Raw genomic sequence first — 24,587 nt, forward strand, 5'->3', positions numbered from 1 at the left:
CCTGCATAGAGCTGGGACCACCATAACAAAGGCTACCATCAGTAACACATTACGCCGCCAGGGACTCAGATCCTGCAGTGCCAGACGTGTCTCCCTGCTTAAGCCAGTACATGTCTGGGCCCATCTGAAGTTTGCTAGAGAGCATTTGGATTATCTAGAAGAGTATTGGGAGAATGTCATATGGTCTGATGAAACCAAAGTAGAACTGTTTTGTAGAAACAAAACCAGTCGTATTTGGAGGAGACCGCATGCTGAGTTGCATCCAAAGAACACCATACCTACTGTGAAGTATGGGGGTGGCAACATCATGCTTTGGGGCTGTTTCTCTGCAAAGGGACCAGGACGACTGATCCATCCATGTACATGAAAAAAAAAAAAAACACTTGGTCTGCTACAGTGACCACATTTTTTGATTCATAAAAAAAATATAATTAAGCATACATTTTCCCAAAATAGGTGTCAAAAGATTCGTTGAGTTAACTCTAAATTAATCAACTAACACAAAAATCCTTCTGAATGTGAGAATCACAGAAAAAAGTCAGAGTATATTCATATAAAATATTACGTTTATTAATTCAAAATATAAAAATAGTACCAAATCAGAGTAACACTTATTGAAGCAGGAAAATTGGGGAATATTAAACCAGGAGTACAGCTAAATAAATAATTTACCCAAGTGGGATTGCACACTGAGAACTAGTATCAGAATTTATATATCAGGCACCATAAACAATTCATATAGGAACCACAATTGCATCAGCGTACCATACAGTCCCATAAAAGGTCATACTTAAATAAGATGGAACCCTGAAAATGCAGCAGCGGCAATTCAAAGAGGTGCTATAATACGTGATTTGCAATTTAGCAAAGGAGAAATTAAAGTGCGTGTGCAAAAGCTATAACTCACATAATATACAGTACAGACCAAAAGTTTGGACACACCTTCTCATTTAAAGATTTTTCTGTATTTTCATGACTATGAAAATTGTACATTCACACTGAAGGCATCAAAACTGTGAATTAACACATGTGGAATTATATACTTAACAAAAAAGTGTGAAACAACTGAAATTATGTCTTATATTCTAGGTTCTTCAAAGTAGCCACCTTTTGCTTTGATGACTGCTTTGCACACTCTTGGCATTCTCTTGATGAGCTTCAAGAGGTAGTCACCGGGAATGGTTTTCACTTCACAGGTGTGCCCTGTCAGGTTTAATAAGTGGGATTTCTTGCCTTATAAATGGGGTTGGGACCATCAGTTGTGTTGTGCAGAAGTCTGGTGGATACACAGCTGATAGTCCTACTGAAAAGACTGTTAGAATTTGCATTATGGCAAGAAAAAAGCAGCTAAGTAAAGAAAAATGAGTGGCCATCATTACTTTAAGAAATGAAGGTCAGTCAGTCTGAAAATTTGGGAAAACTTTGAAAGTGTCCCCAAGAAAAGTGGCAAAAGCCATCAAGCGCTACAAAGAAACTGGCTCACGTGAGGGCCGCCCCAGGAAAGGAAGACCAAGTCACCTCTGCTTCTGAGCATAAGCTTATAAGAGTCACCAGCCTCAGAAATCGCAGGTCAACAGCAGCTCAGATTAGAGACCAGGTCAATGCCACACAGAGTTCTAGCAGCAGACACATCTCTACAACAACTGTTAAGAGGAGACTTTGTGCAGCAGGCCTTTATGGTAAAATAGCTGCTAGGAAACCACTGCTAAGGACAGGCAACAAGCAGAAGAGACTTGTTTGTGCTAAAGATCACAAGGAATGGACATTAGACCAGTGGAAATCTGTGCTTTTGTCTCATGAGTCCAAATTTGAGATCTTTGGTTCTAACCACCGTGTGTTTGTGCGACACAGAAAAGGTGAACGGATGGACTCTACATGCCTGGTTCCCACCATGAAGCAGGGAGGAGGAGGTGTGATGGTGTGGGGGTGCTTTGCTGGTGACACTGTTGGGTATTTATTCAAAATTGAAGGCATACTGAACTAGCATGGCTACCACAGCATCTTGCAGCAGCATTCTATTCCATCCGGTTTGCGTTTAGTTGGACCATCATTTATTTTTCAACAGGACAATGACCCCAAACACACCTCCAGGCTGTGTAAGGGCTATTTGACCAAGAAGGAGAGTGATGGGGTGCTACGCCAGATGACCTGGCCTGGTTTGGGGTGAGCTGGACCGCAGAGTGAAGGCAAAAGGGTCAACAAGTGCTAAGCATCTCTGGGAACTCCTTCAAGATTGTTGGAAGACCATTCCCGGTGACTACCTCTTGAAGCTCATCAAGAGAATGCCAAGAGTGTGTAAAGCAGTCAAAGCAAAAAAGGTGGCTACTTTGAAGAACCTAGAATATAAGACATAATTTCAGTTGTTTCACACATTTTTGCTAAGTATATAATTCCACGTGTTAATTCACAGTTTTGATTACTTCAGTGTGAATGTACAATTTTCATAGTCATGAAAATACAGAAAAATCTTTAAATGAGAAGGTGTGTCCAAACTTTTGGTCTGTACTGTAGGCAAGATGATCCCCGACCTGTCGACTCAACGCACGTTTCGCCGGTCTTCGTCAGGCTGGTGAGCAGCGATAACACCATAATCAGCGCAAAGATCCCGCTTCTGTGCCTGCTTAAACAGTCGCTGCTTACAATTAAAGCTGAAGCTTTGCATGCAGGCCAGGTGGAGATGGAGGAACACATGAGACAAGAAGATACTACTCAGCCAAGCCTCATCTCATCTGCTCAGCATGGATTGTGTAACAATGAGGAAGTGGAGAAGGAGCTGGTTGATAGCGCAGCAGAGGCTAGTACCCACACAAGCTTTGTCCCGTCTCTCCTTTGTGGATGGGCTGAGGAGGGGAATGAGGTGGCAGAGATGGAGGAAGAGGAGATGGACAGTAGTCATCACGGTGTAGACAGGGAGGCATCGGTTTTAGGGAGCTTGGCACATATGGCCGACTTTGCGCACAGATGCCTTTCCCGGGACCCTCGTATTACATTCATCTTAACAAAAAAAAAAACAAAAACAAACAAAAAAGCGGGCAACAAGCTTCTTTGCTCAACCAAGGAGGAGAGGCAAGGGAGACACACCTGGTACAGCAGAGGCAGGGGTACACTGTCAAATGCCTGGGCCAATTTCATGACACCGTCCTAACGTCCATTTCTTGACGACAGGGTATTTTTGACAAGAAGGGAAAGTTTTTAAAGATTGTCAAGCAATATCTGGCCACCAAAACCAAAGTACTCTCAAATTCCTCTGCGACGTTCAACTATTGGGTCTCAAAGCTGGACACCCGGCATGAGCTGTCCTTCTATGCCTTGGAGGTGCTGTGCTATCCTGCCGCTAGCATCTTGTCTGAGCAGGTTTTCAGTGCTGCAGGGGAAGGGTCGTAACAGACAGGCGCTTTCAGCTGTCAACAGGCTCACTCTTCTAAAAATGAACAAAGCCTGGATTAGCCCGACTTTTCCACACCACCAGATGAAAACAGCAAATAAATTGTTTTTAATCTTCAATACTGAGTGAGGCCCACCATTGTTGCCATCAAGGGTTTATGGATGACCCTCAATGTCCATTTTTTCCTGGTGAGCGTAGGAGTACATCAACTACACTTTCAAAATATTTTATGATACCCACCAGTTGTTGACTTCAAGGGTCTATGGATAACTGGATGACCGTGATTTTTTTTCCTGGCTTTGCATTGTGTGCAAAGCGGTTATAAAAATGTATAAGTTCCAAAACTACACTTAGTATTTGAAAGAAGCACTACATTTGGTACCTTCAAGGGAGTATGGATGACCCTGCTTGTAATTTATGGCATCGGGGAGTACCACAGCTACACTTTGTTCACAATATTTGAATGCGATACTACAGTTGGTGCCTTCATGTGTGCATAGATAACCCTGCTAGTAATTCTGCCAGCCTTTGCACTTAGTTCATTGCCTTAATGAGTCTAGGAGTAGAACTACATGTGACAATTTCAACAGAATGTGTATGAGGCCCTCCTTTATATCTAATACAGGGTGTATCAGTCCCTCTTCCATCTAATTTTTGGCAGTTCTTGGTTATTTCATAAATTACACAGACATTTCCAATTTTTTTTAGTAAAGATTAAAACTTTGGTTTATTTAAAATATGATTTTATTTTTAAATCCCCTTTAAATGTTGCCTTATTTACAAGCTATTATCCAGGAAAGCATGGTTCTTAACATTATTTTTTACTATAAACTTCAATTTCTCATCAATTTTGAATGTTTTATTGTCACTCCTTAAAATGGAGTAAAAGTGTTACACCATTGTTCTCAGAAGCGATCTGGGAGTCAGAGATGCTTCTAAGGGTCTTCCCCCATGCTGTTTTCCTTCCATTCAGGACTTTTTCCAGCCATTTTAAACATTTTCACAGACCCCCAAAACTCCTTGTAGGGTCTGCCGGAAAAATGCTTGGATTTTCCACTGACAACCATTATACTCGTTATTCGAGCGTGCGAGTATTAGGAATTGCTCTGTTCGAGCCACTGAGCATTTTAGTGCTCGCTCATTCCTAGAAATCAGCTGTATGCTTTACCCCGGGGCTTAAGTGAGAAATAATATAAAAAGGTTTAGTCACCGACATGAAACTTGTCCTAGTTGCCTCTTTCCTTCATATTCTTAGTTGGGGGTCGTCGGTGCTGTGGCTCTGAACATGTTAATAAAAGACTAAAGTCGTAATAAAAAAAAGATTTACAAGTCAATAAGTCTGTGAACTTTGCTTTCAGCTTCATGTGCACAATAGACATGTTTTCCACTTGAAATCAATATCATGCTTATTGAAAGAGTAATTTAAGCATTTGTTAATGCATATTTTAGAACGGAGTCCAGCCCAAAATTCAAGACAAGAACCTCTTTGCCAACCTACCCTTACATTAACTTTTTCGTTGTTAACATTTTGTCCCGAATACCATTTTGACACTTTATAAAATGTTGTGATTAGTTAAGATAGATATAACACCAGCCATAAGTCATCCCATCAGCCCTGATATAGTAACAAGTAGGTATAACAGGGTGAGAACCGAGGTACCTCTCTATAAAGTAAAAAAGTGTATGGGAGCCAAGTGTGTAAACACTATAAAAAATAAGCCTTCCCCTTGAAAAAGCAACGTACAACACATGCGAAACGTGCGATGGGGTCTCTTCCTTGGCCTCTAGCCAGAACCCTCCCTCACCTGTCGGGTAAGAGGTATCAGGCTCTCGGCCTGTACATCGTGCTGCTGTCAGATTACATAGCAAAAACCTGTTGACAGATTCCATTTAAGAAAGGACACATGTACTGTAGCTCTGAATATCATTAAAAACATAACATCTTAGAGCTTGGATGTCCTCTGATATAAGAGTAATCTCCAACGACTGATGCGCGGCTTCTCTGTTCCTTAGGTACCACCCCAGCAGCAGTATGAGCCGGCATTGTGTACGGCACATATCACTGTATTCTTACATCATCTAATGATGCATAACTTAATGTGACAGATCTCATCTCTTCAGTACATGCACCAGCAGACATGCTCTGCCCGGATTATGCTCCGCTACATGACTACATTATAAAATGTGCGTACAATAGATAAGCAAACAAGAAACAATACTGCGAGCTCAGGAGAATAGATATAAAGTGAGAACTATGGGAAATAAGAGCCAGGAAATCCAGAAGATAACAATGACTACACGCTCATTACCAATAATTAGTAACACTGCGCAGCGCGGTTAATCTGACGCTTGGTTCTTGCCGGTATCGGAGGCATCCACGCTCTTTGTACATTTATAATGGTCCCCGATACCATACACCGTTCTGCAATGCTTGCTGTGCCCTCTAGATACCATTTATTGGCACGATTGACTATATTAATGTAATATCTCTGATCCCAAAGCTTCAATATCACTTGTAAGATCCAGGCAAGGCTGGTGAGCTTTTATAATAAGTCATATGGTATAGAAGCGACTTTAAAAGGGACTGTCCAATAAAGACCCCTTATCATCTATCCACTGGATGGGCAATAAGTTGCTGATCAGTGGGGGTATGACCACTGAGACTTGTAACGATCGGCAGAACAAGAAATTCTAATCCCTTTTCGGCTTGGCAACCCCATACAGAGTGAATGGCGCGGGGGTTTAACATGCGCACTGCTGCTTTATTCTAATGGGTATAAAAGTTCCCCTTCTGGTTATCGGTGGAGGTCCCAACAGTCGGACCCTCACTCATCAGCAAGTCGATAGGTGATGACTTGTTTATTCCGGACAGCCCCTTTAGAGGGGTATTCACATCTCCAAGATCATATCCCAATATGCAGTAGGTGTAATCATTTTGCAGTAGTTTAGGTATTCATGGCGACCAACACTGATATAGTGACAGCTAGTTGTTATTGGTTGTAACCATGGATACTTAAGTTACTGCAGTGCCCTGCACATGGGTTAAGTGACATAGTGAATCAGAAGAACTATACCACATTTCTAATTGGAGGTATTTGCTATTATTATTACTACTACACCTACAACATATTGGGATAGGATCTTGGAGATGAGACTACCCCTTTAAGGAAAGCTGGAGCAGGTAGATAAGTAATGCTACCATTCAGCTTCCATCTCACTATGAAGGTTTGCGTTCTCATGGTTTGTTTTTTGAGGTGGTCAAAAATGATGAGTTTTGTAGTGGAAACTGCTTCTGGAAATGCTCCTTCGAGGAGTTTTGGAGCAGTTTCTTATTTCGTGAAGCAGTTTTAAAGTTCCTTTCAAGCATATTTAAAGCGCTTTATTTCCTGAACAGTTGTTTTTTTGCATCCTTCTGATTGGACAGTGCCTAGTTTGGAGCGTTTTCAAAAGAGACGCCTCAAAGTAAAGTGCACTCATACCATCCCCCCTCCAAGTATCATTCAAAACCTGAAGTGGAGGAAAAACACTCAAAAGACTGAACAAGAGAAGAGCAAAGTGGTTTTACCATTTTTTTTTGCTTTATTAAGTGATTTTTCTGACATCCTTTGGAGCCATTTGTAAAGGATAATTTGTGGATTAAATCCGCGCTGCCACAATGATACAAATTCAGACATATTGAAGAATTCTGGTGGCTTATTAAACGCGTTTCAAGGTCTATCTGACCCCTTCATCAGGATTATTACCACAAAGACATATGTCTTCATTTCCTTTGTTTTTTACATAAAGAAACCCAACAAAACATAGCAATTAAATCTGCAGATTACAAGAGCTGTACACAGAGCAGAACGGGCCCCGGCCACGTGTCCACTCTGCACTAACAACTACAATGCCTTGATGTGTATATGCCGATAACCATTTAAATAGCAATTTTATTAAAAGACAAGAGCTCATATTTCATAAAATTATAAAGCATTTCAGCAATAATCACATAATTAATCTTTAATTATCGTTATGCCAAAACATGATATATTATTCTGTTAAATGGCATACAGGCAATTAATTATGTGAGGCCATTAAAATTCACTGAGATGTTATAAAAGGTGAGACTGATAATCCAAAATGTATGTCTGTGTGATAGAATATTACTTTACATGCAGGACAGACAGACACGCATATACATTATACACTCACGTTATATACACACACAGGACAGCTGTGAAGCGGCTATTTTAGTTGCACGATCAGTGGATAACATTGTAATAGCACTAATCAGAACTAATCACATGCACGGAACAAGTTCTTGTTTAAAGGGGCATTCCCATAATCAAAGGGGATTGCCAACCTTTATAAGTGAGGGGTCTTAGTGGAATGGCGCTCTATCCATGGGGTGTACAGTCACAAAGTGTGGTCGGCTGGGATCGCTACACCAGTCATGTAGCCTAAACGCTGCAGAAAATCTGTTGCAAGCAAAGTGGATGTGAATACATGAAAACCCAAAGCCCACTCTACGTTTAAAGGGAACCTGTCACCAGGTTTGGCCAATAAGAGATATGGCCATCACCTTTCAGGGCGGATATACAACATTCTACAATGCTGTATATCTGCCCCCAGCCTGACCTGCAAGAGAAGAAAAATAACTTATTATACTCACTTGTGGGGCGGTTCGGTGGGCGTCACTGCTCTTGGTCCGGCGCCTCCCATCTTCTCACGATGCCCGTCCTCCTGCTTGCTTTGTGTGCATGATGCGGCCCTTTCGTCATCCCCACAGTCTCCTCAGCCCAGCGCTCATGCACAGGCGCACTTCTCTGCCCTGTTGAGGGCAGTGTAAAGTACTGCAGTGTGCAGGTGCTGGGCCTCTCTGACCTTTCCCGGCCCCTGCGCACTGCAATACTTTGCTCTAACGGGCCGAGAAGTACACTTGTGCAGGAGCGCGGCGCTGAGGAGACCCATCATCCACACTAAGCAAGCAGGAGTGCGGTATCGCAAGAAGAAGGGAAGTGCCGAACCAAGAAGAGCAACACCCATCGGACTGCTCCGCAGATGAGTATAATAAAAGTTATTTTTCTTCTCTTACAGGTCAGATATACAGCATTATAGAACGCTGTATAAGCCCTGAAAGGTGATGGCTGTATCTCTAATTGGCCATAACTGGTGACAGGTTTCCTTTAAACATGCTGTTAAAAAGTACAATCTTACATTTTTTGCTAAGTGGAAATATACAATATATGACACAAAGGAAATCATATACCGTATATACTCGAGTATAAGCCGACCCGAGTATAAGCCAACCCCCCTAATTTTGCCACAAAAAACTGGGAAAACTTATTGACTCGAGTATAAGCCTAGGGTGGAAAATGCAGCAGCTACCGGTGAATTTCAAAATTAAAAATAGATGCTCCATACCGTTCATTATGGCCCCCATAGATGCTCCACATAAAGCTGTGCCATATATAATGCTCTGCACCGTTCATTATGGCCCCATAGATGCTCCATAGAAAGCTGTGCCATATACAATGCTCTGCACCTTTGATTATGGCCCCATAGATAGCTGTGCTATATATTACCTCTGCACCTTTGATTATGGCCCCATAGATAGCTGTGCCATATATAATGCCCTGCACCTTTGATTATGGCCCCATAGATAGCTGTGCCATATACAATGCTCTGCACCTTTGATTATGGCCCCATAGATAGCTGTGCCATATATAATGCTCTGCACCTTTGATTATGGCCCCATAGATAGCTGTGCCATATATAATGCTCTGCACCTTTGATTATGGCCCCATAGATAGCTGTGCCATATATAATGCTCTGCACCTTTGATTATGGCCCCATAGATAGCTGTGCCATATATAATGCTCTGCACCTTTGATTATGGCCCCATAGATAGCTGTGCCATATATAATGCTCTGCACCTTTGATTATGGACCCATAGATAGCTGTGCCATATATAATGCTCTGCACCTTTGATTATGGCCCCATAGATAGCTGTGCCATATATAATGCTCTGCACCTTTGATTATGGCCCCATAGATAGCTGTGCCATATACACTCACCGGCCACTTTATTAGGTACACCTGTCCAACTTCTTGTTAACACTTAATTTCTAATCAGCCAATCACATGGCGGCAACTCAGTGCATTTAGGCATGTAGACATGGTCAAGACAATCTCCTGCAGTTCAAACCGAGCATCAGTATGGGGAAGAAAGGTGATTTGAGTGCCTTTGAACGTGGCATGGTTGTTGGTGCCAGAAGGGCTGGTCTGAGTATTTCAGAAACTGCTGATCTACTGGGATTTTCACGCACAACCATCTCTAGGGTTTACAGAGAATGGTCCGAAAAAGAAAAAAAATCCAGTGAGCGGCAGTTCTGTGGGCGGAAATGCCTTGTTGATGCCAGAGGTCAGAGGAGAATGGGCAGACTGGTTCGAGCTGATAGAAAGGCAACAGTGACTCAAATCGCCACCCGTTACAACCAAGGTAGGCCTAAGAGCATCTCTGAACGCACAGTGCGTCAAACTTTGAGGCAGATGGGCTACAGCAGCAGAAGACCACACCGGGTACCACTCCTTTCAGCTAAGAACAGGAAACTGAGGCTACAATTTGTACAAGCTCATCGAAATTGGACAGTAGAAGATTGGAAAAACGTTGCTTGGTCTGATGAGTCTCGATTTCTGCTGCGACATTCGGATGGTAGGGTCAGAATTTGGCGTAAACAACATGAAAGCATGGATCCATCCTGCCTTGTATGGAGCATCTTTGGGATGTGCAGCCGACAAATCTGCGGCAACTGTGTGATGCCATCATGTCAATATGGACCAAAATCTCTGAGGAATGCTTCCAGCACCTTGTTGAATCTATGCCACGAAGAATTGAGGCAGTTCTGAAGGCAAAAGGGGGTCCAACTCGTTACTAGCATGGTGTACCTAATAAAGTGGCCGGTGAGTGTATAATGCTCTGCACCTTTGATTATGGCCCCATAGATGCTCCACATAAAGCTGTGCCTTATATATAGTGCTCTGCACCGTTGCCCCATAGATGCTCCACATAAAGCTGTGCCATATATATAATGCTCTGCACCATTGCCCCATAGAAACTCCACATAAATCTGTGCCATTGCTGCTGCAATAAAAAAAAACAAAACACATACTCACCTCTCTTGCTTGCAGCTCCTCAGCGTCCCGTCCCGGCGTCTCTCTGCACTGACTGATCAGGCAGAGGGCGGCGCGCACACTATATGCGTCATCGCGCCTTCTGACCTGCACAGTCAGAGCAAGAGGACGCGAAGACAGAGCAGCGCCCGGCGTGTGGAACGAGGGAAGGTAAATATGTAATACTTACCTGCTCCCGGCGTCCCGCTCCTTCCCCCGGACAGCTGGTCTTCGGTGCCGCAGCTCTTCCTCTGTCAGCGGTCACCGGCACCGCTGATTAGAGAAATGAATTATGCGGCTCCGCCCTTATGGGAGGTGGAGCAGCCTATTCATTTCTCTAATGAGCGGTCCCATGTGACCGCTGAACAGGGGAAGAGCTGCGGCACCGAAGACCGTGGGACGGGCAGGGTGGGCGCCAGGAGCCCCGGAAGCAGGTAAGTATGCCTCAGCGCCCTCTCCCCCTCACCCGCCGACCGTGACTCGAGTATAAGCCGAGGGGGCACTTTCAGCCCAAAAATTTGGGCTGAAAATCTCGGCTTATACTCGAGTATATACGGTATATGTATGGATGAGGACACCAAAGGCAAACAGGCAACTGATAACAGAAACCGCTAGAAAAAAGTGATAGGTCTACGTACAGTTGTTAGTTGACCTGCAATAAAGCAGTCCATGAGTTCACCGAAGCTGTGATGGTCCTATGGAAGGAGCGGTGCAAGGCTGGAGCAAAAGTGGCATGTAGCGCGGTAAAAGCTGCCAGAGAGTCCCGGCTGGAGGCTCACCTGGTGCTTCTGCTGGACCGCGAGTGGAAGCAAGTGGCAGTGACTTCACACTCCTTGGTACGGCAACCTCAAGGGGCAACACTTCCCTTACGTGTTTCGGAGATGGAGTGATCTCCTTCATCAGAGGGTATTCAGGAGATGCTAAATATATAGCCTATGATAAAAAATGGCACTCCAAACAATTCAATAAATATAATATTACTGAAATAAATTAATTTAATCAACCAAAAAAAAACGTTCATCACAGCTGAGGTGAACAGTCATGGACTGCTTTATCACTCCTCTCACCGGACCTCCATCAACAGAAAGTGAGTGGTTAGAGACATTGTGCCCCCATAGTGGGTGCTGTGTGGCTGGCTGTGTGTAATTTCCAACAAAGCCTGCTGACGCTTACCACTAGCTGTTCCATAATGGGACACCTCGTGTGCAACACTGGCAGCTGCGGATGGAGTGGTCGTGCGACTGCGCTCTGTGGACGAGCTTTCGCTTCTGGAGGAGGAGGAGGAGGGGAGTCGAACGCCTACTGCCAACTGTTTCCTAGACCGTGGGCTAGGCAGAACTGTCCCACTATGGCTGTCCCCTGTGGACCCTGCATCCACCACATTAACCCAGTGCGCCGTGATGGACACGTAACGTCCCTGGCCATGCCTACTGGTCCATGCATCTGTTGTGAGGTGCACCTTTCTACTGATTGCCTGAGTGCATGGACAATGCGGTCTTTGACATGCTGGTGGAGGGCTGGGATGGCTTTTCTCGCAAAGAAGTGTCGACTGGGTAGGTCATAGCGTGGTACTGCGTAGGCCATCAGGGCTTTGAAAGCTTCGCTTTCAACCAACCGGTAGGGCATCATCTCTAACGAGATTAGTCTAGCAATGTGGGCGTTCAAACCCTGTGTACGTGGATGAGTGCTTCCTTTTCCTCTTTTCCTAACGAGAGTCTCTTGTAGGGTGAGCTGGACTGGAGAGCTGCATATGGTGGAACTAGCGGGGGGGGGGGTTGGGGGTGTTGGACATGGCAGATTGAGAGAGGGTTGGTGATGGTATTCTAGATATTGGCCTACATATAGTGTTTCCTACCAATAACCTGGTGATTCCCTGACTGCCTTGGCCTCGCGACGATACCTCCACATTTGCTGCAGGTGGTGTCCTAAACGGTGGGCTTACAGTGAGGGAAGCAATGTAGCGTTGCTGACTACCTTCATTTTGAGCGGGTGCACCAACGTTACGGGACGTTTGGTAGTTAGTCCAGGCTTGCAAGTGCATGCTGGTTAAATGTCTACGCATGCACGTTGTATTTAAATTTAGGGGATTCTTCCCTCTGCTAAAGGTCTTTGAGCATTTCTTACAGATAACTTTTGACTGATCATTCGGATCTTGGTTAAAAAATTGCCACACTGCACTCTTCCTACTATCGAATACCTTTTCAGGCATTGCACGCTGTGCTACTTTCACCGGATGGCCACGCTGTCCTAAAACTGTTTTTGTTTTAGACACACGTTTTTGGCCTGATACGGGCCTGCCAGATGAAAGCTGTTGCGATGTTGATGCCTGCTGCGGATCATTCTCCTCCGCTTCAGAGCTACTGCCAGCGGCACCCTGTTCCCCCAATGGCTGCCAATCTGGGTCAACAATCACCTCCTCTTCAATGTCATGTGCACCTTCCTCTGTGTCACCGTGTAAGCCGGTGCTATAGCGTTCGGGACTGGGCACCATAGTCTCATCAGGGTCAGATTCTGGCTCAGTACACTGCGAGGGCAATGTTGTGATCTGAGTCAATGGAACAGCATAATAATCTAGCTGTGGCTGTGCATCTGTGCACTCCATGTCCGATTCATCTTGTAATGGGCAGTTAACAATTTCCCTTTCTAACCCAGGCACGGTATGTGTAAAGAGCTCCATGGAGTAAACTGTAGTGTTGCCTGCCGCATCCTTCACTTTTGCTTTGGGTGAAGGACACAAGGAAGCGACTTGTTCCTGACCGGGAGCATCCACTGACGACTCGCTGCTTTTATATTTCGAACTTTCTGAAGAGCAGGCGAAAAAGCTAGAGGCTGAGTCAGCAATGAAAGACAAAACTTGTTCCTGCTGCTCCGACTTTAAAAGCGGTTTTCCTACTCCCAGATAAGGGAGCCTTCGAGACCTTGTGTAGCCAGACGATGACGCTGTCTGAACAACTCCAGCCTTAGGTGCTATTTTGCTTTTCCCACCACCACCATCATTACCAGCTGGCAATGACCGCCCACGGCCTCTTCCACCAGACTTCCTCATTTTTGGGAAAATGTAACCAAACTAACAACCGTTATATGGTACTGTAAAACAAGGTAGAAGGTGTATATAAACTTGTCGGCAATTTAAATCTCCCTTTTTTGTGTGGGAGACTGCTGCAAAAACCAGGCCCACTGTATTACACTACACAATGTAAGTGGCAGAACGTGGCTGGAAGATATATATATATATATATATATAGATATATAAAAAAAAAAGGGACTGTACTACAATAAATCTCCCTACAATGATCTCAGGACAAGTATGGCAGCAATAAAAAGGACCGCTGCATACAAAAGTGTGGACAAATAGAACTGTGCAGAAAAGAGCAATAGGATTTTTGCTTTTAAAAAAGCAGTTGGTTTGCACAGCAGCATACAAACCGCAATGCAGCTATCAGGGAGCCTTATAAGCTACAGAGCTGATGCACAGAAATCTAGCCTCCACTGTCCCTGCAAAGAAAAGGTGGTGTTGGACAGTGGAAATCGCTACAGCACAAGCGGTTTGGGGGTTAATCTTCCCTCCCTAACTATATCCCTTCTTCTGACGAAGCTGCAGCAACCTCTCCTTATGCTCAGATCGGCAGAAGTAAGATGGAGGTCGGCGTGCACGCCCCTTTATAGCCCCTGTGACGCCGCAGAAAGCAAGCCAATCACTGTCATGCCCTTCTCTAAGATGGTGGGGACAGAGACCTATGTCATCACGCTGCCCACACTCTGCGTCCTCCTTCATTGGCTGAGAAATGGCGCTTTAAGTGTCATACGAAACGCGACTTTGGCGCGAAGATCGCCGACAGCATGGCCGATCCCACACTGGGATCGGGTCGGGTTTCATGAAACCCGACTTTGCCAAAAGTCGGCGATTTTTCAATTTGTCCGATGCAGCTCTCCAGTCCAGCTCACCCTACAAGAGACTCTCGTTAGGAAAAGGAAGTACTCATCCTCTCATCCGCGTACACAGGGTTTGAATGCCCACATTGCTAGACTAATCTCGTTAGAGATGATGCCCTACCGGTTGGTTGAAAGCGAAGCTTTCAAAGCCCTGATGGCCTACGCAGTACCACGCTATGACCTACCCAGTCGACACTTCTTTGCGAGAAAAGCCATCCCAGCCCTCCACCAGCATGTCAAAGACCGCATTGTCCATGCACTCAGGCAATCAGTAGAAAGGTGCACCTCACAACAGATGCATGGACCAGTAGGCATGGCCAGGGATGTTACGTGTCCATCACGGCGCACTGGGTTAATGTAGTGGATGCAGGGTCCACAGGGGACAGCCATAGTGGGACAGTTCTGCCTAGCCCACGGTCTAGGAAACAGTTGGCAGTAGGCGTTCGACACCCCTCCTCCTCCTCCTCCTGCTCCTCCAGAAGCGATAGCTCGTCCACAGAGCACAGTCGCCCTACCACTCCATCCGCAGCTGACAGTGTTGCACACGAGGTGTCCCATTATGGAACAGCTAGTGGTAAGCGTCAGCAGGCTGTGTTGGAAATGAAGTGTTTGGGCGACAACAGACACACCGCGGAAGTACTGGCAGAGTACTTGCAGCAAGAAACTCAGTCATGGCTGGGCAGTGTACATCTTGAGGCAGGCAAGGTAGTCAGTGATAACGGAAGGAGTTTTATGGCTGCCATAGCCCTTTCAGAACTGAAACACATACCTTGCCTGGCTCACACCTTGAACCTGGTGGTGCAGTGCTTCCTGAAAAGTTATCCGGGGTTACCAGCCCTGCTCCTGAAGGTGCGAAGACTTTGCTCGCACATCCGCCGGTCGCCCGTACACTCCAGACGTATGCAGAACCATCAGCGATCGCTGAAGCTTCCCCAGCACCGCCTAATAATCGATGCTGCAACAAGGTGGAACTCCACACTGCACATGCTTCAGAGGCTGTGCGAACAGAGGCGTGCTGTAATGCATTTGTGGGAGGATACACATACACGGGCAGGCAGTTGGATGGCAGACATGGAGTTGTCAGGTGTGTAGGTCGAAGCTACAAGACCTCTGTCAAGTCCTTCAGTGTTTTGAGGAATGCACACGGCTGGTAAGTGCAGACGACGCCATCATAAGCATGAGCATATGAGCATCCCACTAATGCGTCTGCTGATGCAAAGTTTGACGCACATTAAGGAGCAGGCGTCTGCAGCCGAGGATGAGGGAAGCCTTGATGACAGTCAGCCATTGTCTGCTCAGGGAACTCTCCTGGACGAGGTGGCGGACGAAGAGGAGGAGGAGGAGGAGGAAGATGGGGATGAATATTTATGGGAGGAGGATGCTTCTCAGGGGGCAATAGAAACTGGTGGCGTTGCAAGGTCAGGTACTGGGTTTTTGCGAGAGACAAGTGATGTTGATTTGCAAGAAAGTGCTCCTCAACCCAGCACAAGCAGTGAATTGACACCTGGAACATTGGCCCACATGGCTGATTATGCCTTGCGTATCCTAAAAAGGGACCCCAGCATTATAAAAATGATGACCGATGACGATTACTGGTTGGCCTGCCTCCTGGATCCACGCTACAAAGGGAAATTACAAAATATCATGCCACATGAGAACCTTGAGCAAATATTGGCTACCAAACAAGCAACTCTTGTAGACAGTTTGGTTCAGGCATTCCCAGCACACAGCGACAGTGATGGTTCTCACACGAGCTGCAGGGGGAAACATGGCAGAGGTGTTAGAGGTGCACAAATCAGAAGTGGCGTTGAACAGAGGGGTTTTATGACCAGGTTGTGGAGTGATTTCGCAATGACCGCAGACACGACAGGTACTGCTGCATCAATTCAAAGTGACAGGAGACAACATTTGTCCAGTATGGTTACGAACTATTTTTCCTCCCTTATCGATGTTCTCCCTCACACGTCATTCCCCTTTGATTACTGGGCATCTAAAATAGACACCTGGCCTGAATTGACAGAATATGCATTACAGGAGCTCGCTTGCCCAGCAGCTAGTGTGCTATCAGAAAGAGTCTTCAGTGCTGCTAGTTCAATACTGACCGAAAAAAGGACACGTCTGGCTACCCAAAATGTTGATGATCTAACCTTCATTAAAATGAACCAATCATGGATTTCTAATTATTTTGCCCCACCTTCCCCTGCTGACACGTAGCTTGCCTGAAAAATGTCTTGCTTTTGGCCTACTCTTACTGACTGCTCCAATTCCTCCATTTGCAGATGCTGAATGTCCACCATAGGCCATTTTTTTACCTCCCTAAATGGGCTGACTCCCCCCACAGGGCCGTGGTCACCACCTAGCGCAAGCACCATTGCGAGTGCCGTTTGCCTGGACAGGTGGGTGTGCCCACTCTTGGGTGACTGCACTGGCACAGGGTCCCTCATAGTACAATGAAGTGTCTCTGACAGTGGTGGTGCAATTTTAAACTGCATTGAGCCTACTTTTTAAATTCCTACTCCACACTGATGAGGGGCAAATACCCCAAAATAGCGGTCTGTGGATGGATACCATGTTTTAGCATAGGTGGTTTTCCTTTATTGGATGCTGCCCTTCCCGGTGAAAGACTTGGCTATTCATTGCTTGCGTTGAGAAACACGTGATGGTGTCTCCGCGGCTTTTCTACATGCATTTGCATATTTCCCTTTAGGGATGGGGGCAGTGTTCTAGATCACTGCGTTGAGAAACACGTGATGGTGTCTCCGCGGTGTTGGATGTTTTGATCTCCCCGAGGTCATTCATCCTTATATTTATAGTCTTTTCACTAGGCACTGCTCCTAATAGCCAGTTTCCTACTCCACACTGATGAGGGGCAAATACCCCGAAACAGCTGTCTGTGGATGGATACCATGTTTTGGCATAGGTGGTTTTCCTTTATTGGATGCTGCCCTTCCCGTGGTTGTTCCTTCCCGGTGAAAGACCTAGCTATTCATTGCTTGCGTTGAGAAACACGTGATGGTGTCTCCGCGGTTTTTCTACATACTTTCTTAATTTAGGCCTACTAAGTCTGTCTGTGCCACTCCTTACAATTGTCCTCCGCTGAACAACGCTATGCCGCCAGTTCACTCCTGTAACCCGTTTTGAACTGCATTGAGCATACTTTTTTATTTTAGGCCTACTACCTGTGTCTGTCTGCGCCACTCCTTACAATTGTTCTCCTCTGAACAACGCTATGCCGCCTGTGTACCCCTGTAACCAATTTTAAACTGCATTTGGCCTACTTGTTTGGTTGGGCCTACTAAGGGTGTCAGCCGCTCCTTGCTTTTCTCCTCCACTGAACAAAGCTGAGCTTCAATTTTCAGCCTATATCAAATATTAAACTGCATTTAGCCTACTTGTTTGGTTGGGCCTACTAACGGTGTCTGCCGCTCCTTGCTTTTCTCCACTGAACAAAGCTGAGCTTCAATTTTCAGCCTATATCACATATTAAACTGCATTTGGCCTACTTGTTTGGTTGGGCCTACTAATGGTGTCTGCCGCTCCTTGCTTTTCTCCTCCACTGAACAAAGCTGAGCTTCAATTTTCAGCCTATATCACATATTAAACTGCATTTGGCCTACTTGTTTGGTTGGGCCTACTAACGGTGTCTGCCGCTCCTTGCTTTTCTCCTCCACTGAACAAAGCTGAGCTTCAATTTTCAGCCTATATCACATATTAAACTGCATTTGGCCTACTTGTTTGGTTGGCCCTACTAACTGTGTCTGCCACTCCTTACAGTTGTCCTCCGCTGAACAAAGCGATGCCGCCAGTTTACTCCTGTTACCAATTTTGAACTGCATTTAGCCTACGTACTTTTTTGGGCCTACTAACTGTCTGCCACTCCTTACAATTGTCCTCAGCTGAACAAAGCTATGCCGCCAGTTTACTCCTGTTACCAATTTTGAACTGCATTTAGCCCACTTTATTATTTGGGCCTATATTTGTGTTTCCTCCTCATCCTGCCCATTGCCCAGCCACTGCTAGATGAGTCTGCTGGTACATTGACCCAGACCGCTACATTCCCCTTACACGCTACACAGCCAGAATCTGACCCTGCTGAGAGTCAGGTTCCCCTTCCCGCATACTATACCACCTTAGACAGGGACAAACAGGAAGGTGCAGATGAAAGTGCAGGTTCCTTCATCAGGTGGGGGGGCATACTCATTGGCAACGTCACTGGCACAGGGCCCCTCATAGTACGCAAAAGTGTCTCCGCCGGTGGGAGGCGCCCCCGCCGTCAAACACACCGCCGTACTTTGAGGGGCCCTGTGCCAGTGCCAATGCGAACGAGTGGGCCCCCCCTGCTTGCTCAGGTTCACAGCACTTGCAAAGTTGAAATACTTACCTCTCCCTGCTCCACCGTCGTGATGTAGTCCGCGTTTCCTGGGTCCACGAAAAACTTGAACCAGCCCTACCCCCCCCCCACAACTTTAGCCAAATGACCCCCAATTTTCAAGGCCTAACTATTATTATAAAGTAAATTAAGATTGACAAGCTTCAGTAATAAGAATTGATGTTTTTGGCATTAAAATAGGTGTTTTCCTGTCCTCCACTCTCTGCCGACTTTGATTCCCCATTGACTTGCATTGGGTTTCGTGTTTCAGTCGGCCCCCGACTTTTTGCAATAATCGGCCGATTTCACCCGACCCGACTTTTGACTAAGTCGGGTTTCGCGAAACCCGACTCAATCCTAAAAAAGTAAAAGTCGCTCAACTCTAGTAGTGAGCATGCTCGACCTCCGCCCCATTCATTCCCTATGGGGCTGCCGTGGGGTGCAGTTGGGGTCAGGCATCAGAGCTGTTGTGCCACTTTGTAACGGGGATAAAATATATCCTCTCTGCTGATCAGTGTGTGTCCTGGTGGCCAGACACCCGCCGGTCAGTAATCTATCAGCTATCCTATGGATAGGAGATAAAGGGGTTGTCCTATTAAAACAAATGAATTAAAACAGACATATGAGGAGAGCTGACCGATCCTCTTATAATCAAAAGATGACAGTACACATTTCATATAAGTTGATAAGAAAACTGGGAAAATATTTTGATGGCCTAGAATTAGAAAACCAAATTAGTTCATATTTTGTTGTGAGCTTGAAAAATTTGTGAAATTAAGAATGTTTTATATTTACCGTACTAGTCTACAAGTATTCCGCTTCACAAAAAAAAAAAAACTAAAACGCAAGTAGCTTAATTTAAATTTCAAAAATTATTTCACAGCTTTTTTAGACACAGGACAGGTGCCAATGTAGAGATTCAGAAGATGAAAGTTCTATTTTCCCAGTTCATCAGGCTAGACTCCAAACACTGAAATAGTGCAAATGTCTGAAAAAAAAAAACCCCCGTAGGTTTCTTCCAGAGCGTGGTGGGAGCACAGCATGGCAAAAGACATGTGCATAAAACTGAAAATAAACTCTCCGGGGAACTGACAAGTTGAATAGTCAAGAAATTTGCAACTATAAATTAGCAGCAGCAAGGGCAGAAACAGAGGACTAAATGTCAGGAAACTAATGGGTTCATTTAGTGCGGGGTTTGGTGACCGCGGGCCCTGTGCTCCCCGACCGACTGCATTACCATGGACCTTAAAATGCATTTAATCAACTGTACTTGGGAAATGAAAATACCCTGTAACTGGAGTCACAGTTATGCCTGCCCTACACCTTCCAGAGCGGATGGCTGAATGCTCGTCTTCCCACCCGACGGGCAGAGAAAAATGAAGGCCCTCATACACAGACTAACAATGGCTGAAAACAACGATATCGATGGGATCAGCCGACAGTCTAATGTGTATGGGGGCCTTAAAAAGCCGCTGCCAACACCTTATCCCCGAGATTTCCCCTACTTTAAGAGTTATCAATGGGTCAAAGGAGAGGTAACAAAAAGAAAAATCCTATACTTAAAGGCCCCGTCTCACATAGCGAGATCGCTAGCGAGATCGCTGCTGAGTCACTAGTTTTGTGACGCAACAGCGACCTCAGTAGCGATCTCGCTATGTGTGACACGTACCAGCGACCAGGCCCCTGCTGCGAGATCGCTGGTCATGTCGGAATGGCCTGGACCTTTTTTTGGTCGTTGAGGTCCCGCTGACATCGCTGAATCGGTGTGTGTGACACCGATCCAGCGATGTCTTCACTGCTAACCAGGGTAAACATCGGGTTACTAAGCGCAGGGCCGCGCTTAGTAACCCGATGTTTACCGTGGTTACCAGCGTAAATGTAAAAAAAAAAAAACAGTACATACTCACCATCTGATGTCCGTCAGGTCCCTTGCCGTCTGCTTCCCGCTCTGACTGACTGCCGGCCGTACAGTGAGAGCAGAGCGCAGCAGTGACGTCACCGCTGCGCTCTGCTCTCACTGTACGGCGGCTCAGTCAGAGCAGGAAGCAGACGGCAAGGGACCTGACGGACACCGAAAGGAGAGTATGTAGTGTTTGTTTTTTTTGGTAACCAGGGTAAACATCGGGTTACTAAGCGCGGCCCTGCGCTTAGTAACCCGATGTTTACCCTGGTTACCCGGGTGCTGCAGGGGGACTTCGGCATCGTTGAAGACAGTTTCAACGATGCCGAAGTCGTTCCCCTGATCGTTGGTCGCTGGAGAGAGCTGTCTGTGTGACAGCTCCCCAGCGACCACACAACGACTTACCAACGATCACGGCCAGGTCGTATCGCTGGTCGTGATCGTTGGTAAATCGCTATGTGAGACGGGGCCTTAAGTCCTGAAGCGCCACTGGTCCTCCACACTCGCTACTGCGTCCCAGGCCATCAATATTTGGAAGGGGCATCACGTAGCCAGGGATTAGATTCAGCTTTTACAATCCGCCAGAGCAGAAGTAATGTGCAAGCTGCAGCCAATCAGTTGGCTGCAGAGGTGATGTGACGCCTCTTCTGGATGTTGATGTCCTTAGACCAGAGGGTAACGCAATTATCCACCTTGGGACCACTGAATGTCCAATTGTTCCTTCCAATGACATCTTTTGGGGGAAGAGTGAGCATTAAATGAGGGGGTTCAGACAATTATGTTCCGTAACAATCTGCACCCAACAAATATTTCAGAAATCTTTGTGATTCCAGGGGGACGTCTCATCTTTTTGCTATCCCTGAACACATACAGGGCTGCCATAATTCACAATTTATGTCTAATCTGGTTTTTATTGAAAAGAACTTCAAAACAAACAAGGAACAAAGGATTCAACAACATAAAAAGTATTGAGTACAAAAAGAAATCTCATATACAACGGTATATCAAGACCTGTAATCAACAAGTCCCGAAATAGTATAACTTTCAGGTCAAAATAATTTTCAATCAAGTCCAACAAGATCTGAAAAGAAAAAAAAAAAAAATCCATGGCGGATGTAGATATCCCCTATCCAGGGAGACTGTATGACCTTTGGTGATACACAAGAGGTAACCTGTGAAAGAGAGCGACCCAAACAAGAGGAGCTAGGTCACTCCAAGTAATAATGGTTATAAACACGAATGGAAAGAATGAGACTAAGAAGAGGAATATGGGGGAGGAGAGAGGATGAAAAAAAGGGGGGAGGGGGAGGAACCATGGAGCTTGAAATAGAAGGAGGCAACTTGCACCCCTATAATGATGTCCATCTAATCCGCATTGTTCAATCTATCTTCCTTATGGCTTAGAAAAGAGGGATTGAAAGTCCTGAGAGTCCATATACAAAATCCAAGGACTCCAGACCTGCAGATAATAATTCACAATTTTTTTTGCTCCTGTGCGGTTACCCCATGTCTTGCACATTGCACATTAATGTAAGTTTATAAAATGTCAAAGACTCAACTCCTAGTTTTCTACATAACTATAACTGCCCCATTGGGCCTCAATTATCACCGCAAGAATACTGCCATGCTGCCCTTGGTAACCATTAAGATCTCTTACATTTCTTGCAAACTGACTGGTTAGTATGAACAACAATGACAGCTGTTTGGTTGCCATTTTTTATTAACTCAAAATACATAGGGTCCATCATATTTTTTGGGCCCTTTGCAGAAATAAAATTGTGTCAAAGAAAACTATAAATCCCATTGCCACTTACTTTCAGCTCTTTTTCAAGTCTGTCCACTTCTGCTCCTAGTGTGTCTATGATGTTCTCCCCATGCTTAAGCATAAAAGCTTCCAAGTCTTCTGGAGTCATCACCTGTCGAATTTCCTACATCACAAATGAGAAAATCATCATCAAATATCAGTGTAGGTGATATATTACACAAGCCCTGCATAAATACTAAATCTATAACACCGCCATCATGTTATTTGTAAGATTAAAAGGTTCCCTACGAGAGGAGGCTGGACACGTCTCCCGCCAGAAGTGACAATGGAGACACGCCAGGGAGAATGTGTGGTCTGGCGGCTTAGGCAACCATACAGCGCTGTCCGCCACTTCTGTAGAGGGGCTTGTAGGTGACGCTTCAGGCGGAGACCTCCACAACTCCCAATGAGATGAACAGTAGCTGTGTACATTCACACGCGCCAAGTCCCCCATACTGGGGACAGCAGGCTGACGGGTTTATCAAACGCCTCCTTCCGATATAAAATTAAAGTTCACAGATCACATGGAAAACTATCTTGAAGGCATAACAAGGATCCTGACCAGAGAAGGGAAGCTGAGAAGTTTGAGGTCATAAAGAGAAGGATTTGTAACTAGAGCAATGTGGGAGAACAGATTTTGGGAGACTTTAAACTCTGAAGCTGGGTCATTGCCCACAAATTGGCGCAAAGAGCAGGCTTGGCGAACAATCGTCAAATATTTGTTCATTAGATCGGTAACTACTTTATTATCTTCCTCTTAATTTGTTCTACCAACTAAGCAAAGCCCCTTATAGCCGCGTGCAGCCTCAGTAGACCGTCTCATTTAGTATTTGGCCCCAATCTGGGGCCATTTCCCATAAACAGAATCTTTCACCAAATTTTTCATGCTGAACTGGACACAAAGTTTTATTCCGCTCTGCAGCTACTATGAATTCCTCTCTTTTTTATTTTGTCTCTTTGTTGTGAAGATATTAGTAATTAAAGTACCCTATGTACTCAAGTACAAGCCGAGATTTTCAGACCATTTTTTAGGCTGAAAGTGCCCCTCTCGGCTTATACTCGAGCAATTTTCCCAGGAGGTCGGCAGGGGAGGGGGTGCGGCAGGAGTCGCATACTCACCTGCTTCTGGCGCAGTCCCTACTACTCCAATGGTCTCCGGCGCCAGCAGCTCTTCCTGAGTTCAGTGGTCATGTGGTACCGCTCATTAATGTAATGAATATGGACGTGACTCCACTTCCGTAGGGGTGGAGTGCATATTCATTACTTTAATGAGCGGTACCAGTGACCCCTGAACACAGTAACAAGCTGCCGGTGCCTGAAACCATCGCATCGGTGAAGCTGCCAGTAACCGCATCGGGTGGGTGAGTATAACGGGGGAGGGTGAGCATTGCAATATTCACCTGTCCCCGTTCCACCGCTGGGCTTCCGCATCCTCTGGCCGTGATGTTCAGGTCAGAGGGCGCGATGACATGTTTAGTGCGTGCCCTCTGCCTGAACAATCACTGCAGAGACCAGGAAGACACAGGGGCAAGCGGCGGTGAATATCGCAAGTGCGGGTGTCCCCGCCTGCTCAGGACAAGAAGTGAGCATGTCATTTTTTTTTTTTTATGATGGAGCATCTTATGGGGCCATAATCAACCTTTGTGAAGCACTATATGGGGCATATTTTCTATGGAGCATCCTATTGGGCCCATCATAAACTTTATGGAGAATTATATGGGGCATATTTTTTGTATGGAGCATCTTATGGGACCCATCATAAACTTTATGGAGCAATATATGGGGTGTATTTTGTATGGAGCATTATATGGGGCTCCTGATTCAACATGGATATTCAAAAACACAACCTACTGATGTCTCAATTTTACTTTTATAGGTATCTTTTTATTTTTTAAATTTACCAGTAGCTGCTGCATTTCCCACCCTAGGCTTATATTCGAGTCATTTTCCCAGTTTTTTGTGGCAAAATTAGGGGTCTCGGCTTATACTCGAGTATATACGGTATTTGGCATTTAATAAAAGTTAACTCATTAGGTGCCAAATAC

At 45.5% G+C, this 24,587-nt stretch overlaps 1 protein-coding gene across 2 annotated transcripts in view; it reads right to left on the reverse strand.

Moving 5' to 3' along the window:
• Positions 1 to 24,587, reverse strand: part of SLC30A9 (solute carrier family 30 member 9) — a 128,474-nt gene that overhangs the window by 13,957 nt on the left and 89,930 nt on the right. For both annotated transcript variants that reach the window (XM_077279840.1, XM_077279841.1), the window contains one exon: positions 22,553 to 22,666. In XM_077279840.1, coding sequence (XP_077135955.1) covers positions 22,553 to 22,666 — 114 coding nt within the window. The remainder of the gene's footprint in view (positions 1 to 22,552; positions 22,667 to 24,587) is intronic.

This window comes from Ranitomeya variabilis, chromosome 1 (assembly GCF_051348905.1).
Source record: "Ranitomeya variabilis isolate aRanVar5 chromosome 1, aRanVar5.hap1, whole genome shotgun sequence".
Classification (NCBI taxonomy): Eukaryota; Metazoa; Chordata; class Amphibia; order Anura; family Dendrobatidae; genus Ranitomeya; species Ranitomeya variabilis.